Source organism: Plectropomus leopardus, chromosome 21 (genome assembly GCF_008729295.1).
Source record: "Plectropomus leopardus isolate mb chromosome 21, YSFRI_Pleo_2.0, whole genome shotgun sequence".
NCBI classification, from domain to species: Eukaryota; Metazoa; Chordata; class Actinopteri; order Perciformes; family Serranidae; genus Plectropomus; species Plectropomus leopardus.
In genome coordinates, this window is record NC_056483.1 from 10,072,874 (window position 1) to 10,076,560 (window position 3,687).

The following is a 3,687-nucleotide window of genomic DNA, read 5'->3' on the forward strand; positions in this document are numbered from 1 at the left end:
AAAATAGTCTGTCAGATTTCGTAAATCTAAGATTTAAGATGTATATGTATATATATATATATATATATATATATATATATATATAATTGTTAAAAAATCCCACAAATAGTAAAATGACATTCGTCCTCTGCAAAAAACAACAACCAAAACGACAACCAAACAACCCAAAAAATGAATACCCTAATCCCTAAACTGAAAATCGAATACTTATCCAGTTAACGAATATTTTAATAGCAGAATATAATGTGTGGGTCCAGCCTTACTGCAGACTACGTTCATTAATACAAGGACAAAATCAAGTCATAAATTACTTATTAGTAGTAGTAGTAGTACAAGCTTCAGGCAAGAGACAAATCTCGATCTCCGCTCTGACTATAAATAACTGAGTCAAGAGAGGTATTTTATTGCTGTGGGATACAAGTTGAATAACTGATTTTGTTAAATTGCTCGGTTGCATCAGTAGATATTCTGTTGCATTATAGCAGGAATTGTTTATTAAAGCACAACTAATACGGGACTTTTGAGGCCAATCAATGAGATTGGATTACCAACCTCGGAGCTCCAGGGGCCCCTAAAGTTCCTGGTTTCCTGTGCTTTAATTTGGTTTGGGAGTACGCAGCACTTAAGTACAATATCTACAGACATAACAAGGGCCAAATTTATTACCTGACCCTTATCCCTTTCTTAAAGATTCCCTGTCTCAAAGTCTAGTTTTAAAATTCTCATTATTTCAGTTTTGTGTTTGTATAATTCTTATTCCTAAAATATTTAGTTTTTTTATAGTAGTTTCCCAGCATAGTAAGACTGCACAGAAAGAGGGAGAAATGGTGGGTTAATGAAGAGCCCAGCTGCTCTTTAGCAGGTTAATCCAGCCATGCCAATCATGTTCATGTGTTGAAAGGTTTTTTTAAACTGTTGTACTCAAGTCGTGAGTAATTGATAATGAAACAAGACTGATAATTACCAGTCAACACTCAGCAAAAGTAGCATTCCAAAGGGGGTTACCACTCAAGCTGTAAAATATATTTATTAAAACACTGGATTGTTTTCTTGAAACACAGCTAATTTAAGATCCCCATTACTCCTTGCTTTAAAATGCATTTTCGGTAATTGGATTGCAAACAGATACGGACTGTGATGTGATAGGCAAAACCACTTCTGAAGGTGGTCATGATCACATCAATGCAACTGGGTTTTCAATCCCCATACAACAGTGATATAAATGGAAATATAACGACTATAAAAGTGGAAATATGTAGTTGTGTGTGACACTTCCAAACCAGCAAGGTTGGAGCCATTAGTTGATGAGCAGCAAGAAAGCTTTTGAATATCCAAGACATTCATGGATGGAGTCAAGTAAAAAAAAATTATATTGGTTGATACTGATAAATATCTACCAAAAAAGTTAAATCATTATTTCTTTTAAGTTGGTCCTGAGTCTTGAGTGAACGTTGAACAGATTGTGCTGTTGAATGTAGTTTAACTATAATTTATTGCCAAAACATGACAATACATACAGCATTTCACAAATTTTGAAACAATTATTGTCAAAAAATGTTATTCAATAAAAATAGACATAGAAATCTTAATTCTGGTCGGCAGCAAGTAAAACTATTTGTGCAGACAGTTTAAAATGTTTGTAAGTGCTTTAGCTGAAGAAGAAGCAAAAAAAAATTGTGGGACATTTCTTGCCAGGTTGGTTATTGCCTTTTTTCCCAGATTTTATTAAAAAAGCACAACAATTTTCTCAGCTTTCAAGATTGTGAGGGGCGCCTGAATACAGCACAAGGAAACTGATGTCCATCCAGGTTTCAAAGGGTTAAACAGTAGCTGAAGTTGTTAAAGCCATGGAACAAGGCTGCCCTTGAATAATGTGAGGCTTACAAGACATTTATACTTGGACTTGTATCAAACCACAATGTTTGGATGTCTTCCCATGCGTTTTCCACCACCACCGCTACCCCACCACATACCGCTGAACCACAGACCCACAGAGGCCCCTGAGGCCACACCGCGAACATGAGATTTATGTTACATAACGTGGCCACACGACAAGAGGAGCCTCCAAGTGTATTTATTAACATGCTCTCTGTTGTGTTAATGGAACGATTGGGTTGACAGGAGCCAGCTGCTGTCATGGGTCGACTGAAAAAGATATTAGAGAGAAAGGTTTGGTGCTACAGCGCTCATCATGACCCCGGCATTACTTCCATTACAACTGTTGGCTCAGTAACTGTGTTTGTGTGTGTTTCTGAGTGTGTAGATGTTCTGTGTGCTTGGTTCATTACCCTTCTTCCACAGATGGATGTTTGTTGTAGTGACCCATTAGATTAATTCATGATATAATCGCTGTGGGGAGGAATATAACAAATGCATTATTTAAGGTACCTGCGTGTCTATAACAATGTGTGTATATGTGTGTGTGTGTGGCATCATTCCTTCACATGCCTCTGATGGCAGTCTTTTTACAATGGCGCTCCAGTGAGCAATTTGTACTGATTTGCACGCATTAGAAGTAGCGGAGAGGTTCAGACAGCCCATCTGGGTCCATTTTTCTTCCCCTCAAGGTGCCAAGTGGGAATCAATTTATATAGACGACCAAATCCCTGTCAGCTCCACTGCCAGCTGCTTTAATGAAGTCCGAAACTTTACCTCAGTGTAGGAAAAGTGGATCCCAGAAAACAAACACAGGACGGTAACACCGGTGTCTTCAGCAAGCAGACTCACAAGACATTTATGAGAGGCAGAACTGATGCCAGGAGGAGTTTTCAAAACTTGGGTGCTACATCTGCCTACACACATTTTCTTAGTGATGTTGGCGTCAGAAACTGGGCACAGAGGCACTCTTTCATGGTGATATGATATGCACTGGACAATGGGATAAATAGCGAGAAAGTCTGCATAGGGTAGGAGGACACAGGACTTACACCCAAGAGCCCATTGTTTGTTTCCCATGTGGAACAAAAACTAAATAGTTATTTTAATAACAACATACAGGGTTCTCCCAGTCAAGGAAACTTGGAACAGTAGTGGAATTTTACAATCACAATTCCCAGGCCTGGAAAAGTCATGGAATTAGTTAAAACATATTGAAAATTTCTGAAAAGTCATGGAATTTTATTTTACATAACTGTTGCATCACATACCATCACATATGTTTCTTCGTTTTCTCTGTGCGTTCTGCCATGTATGTCAGCTAAATGGAATCATGTTTAAACAGTTTAAATCTGATATTTTTGAAAACACTGGGCAAGTAGGGCCAAAAATATATGTGTACATATTATTAATCCTTGACAAGTCATGGAAATGTTTTCAAATTTTGTCTGTGAAAATATGTAGAAACCTTGAACAAAGTGTGCCACTATGTGTAGCATTATTTGCCAGTGACGTGTGTCACATGATGTATATCATATGAAGTATGTGACATGACATTAAGTTAGTAAGAACCATACCTGTTTTAAGCCAAACCATGATGCTTTTTTTTCTAAAACTAACCACAGACCTTTGTTGCCTTAACTTTGCAACAGTGCATGTAAGAAGTGTAAATTTACAGGCCATCTGTAAACCATAAAAGACTTATCAAAAAAAGAGAGTCCAACAAATGCAAGTCAACAAATGTCAACATCAGACAAGCCCTCTGCTAACCGAGGCCAAAGGCTCATGGTTGCAGATAATTTAAATTCGCAA

General features: G+C 37.6%; 1 protein-coding gene across 1 annotated transcript in view; it reads right to left on the reverse strand.

Annotated features, from left to right (window-relative positions):
- vipr1b (vasoactive intestinal peptide receptor 1b) overlaps positions 1 to 3,687 on the reverse strand; it is a 42,721-nt gene that overhangs the window by 8,858 nt on the left and 30,176 nt on the right. The window contains exon 7 of the mRNA XM_042510879.1: positions 3,577 to 3,640. Coding sequence (XP_042366813.1) covers positions 3,577 to 3,640 — 64 coding nt within the window. The remainder of the gene's footprint in view (positions 1 to 3,576; positions 3,641 to 3,687) is intronic.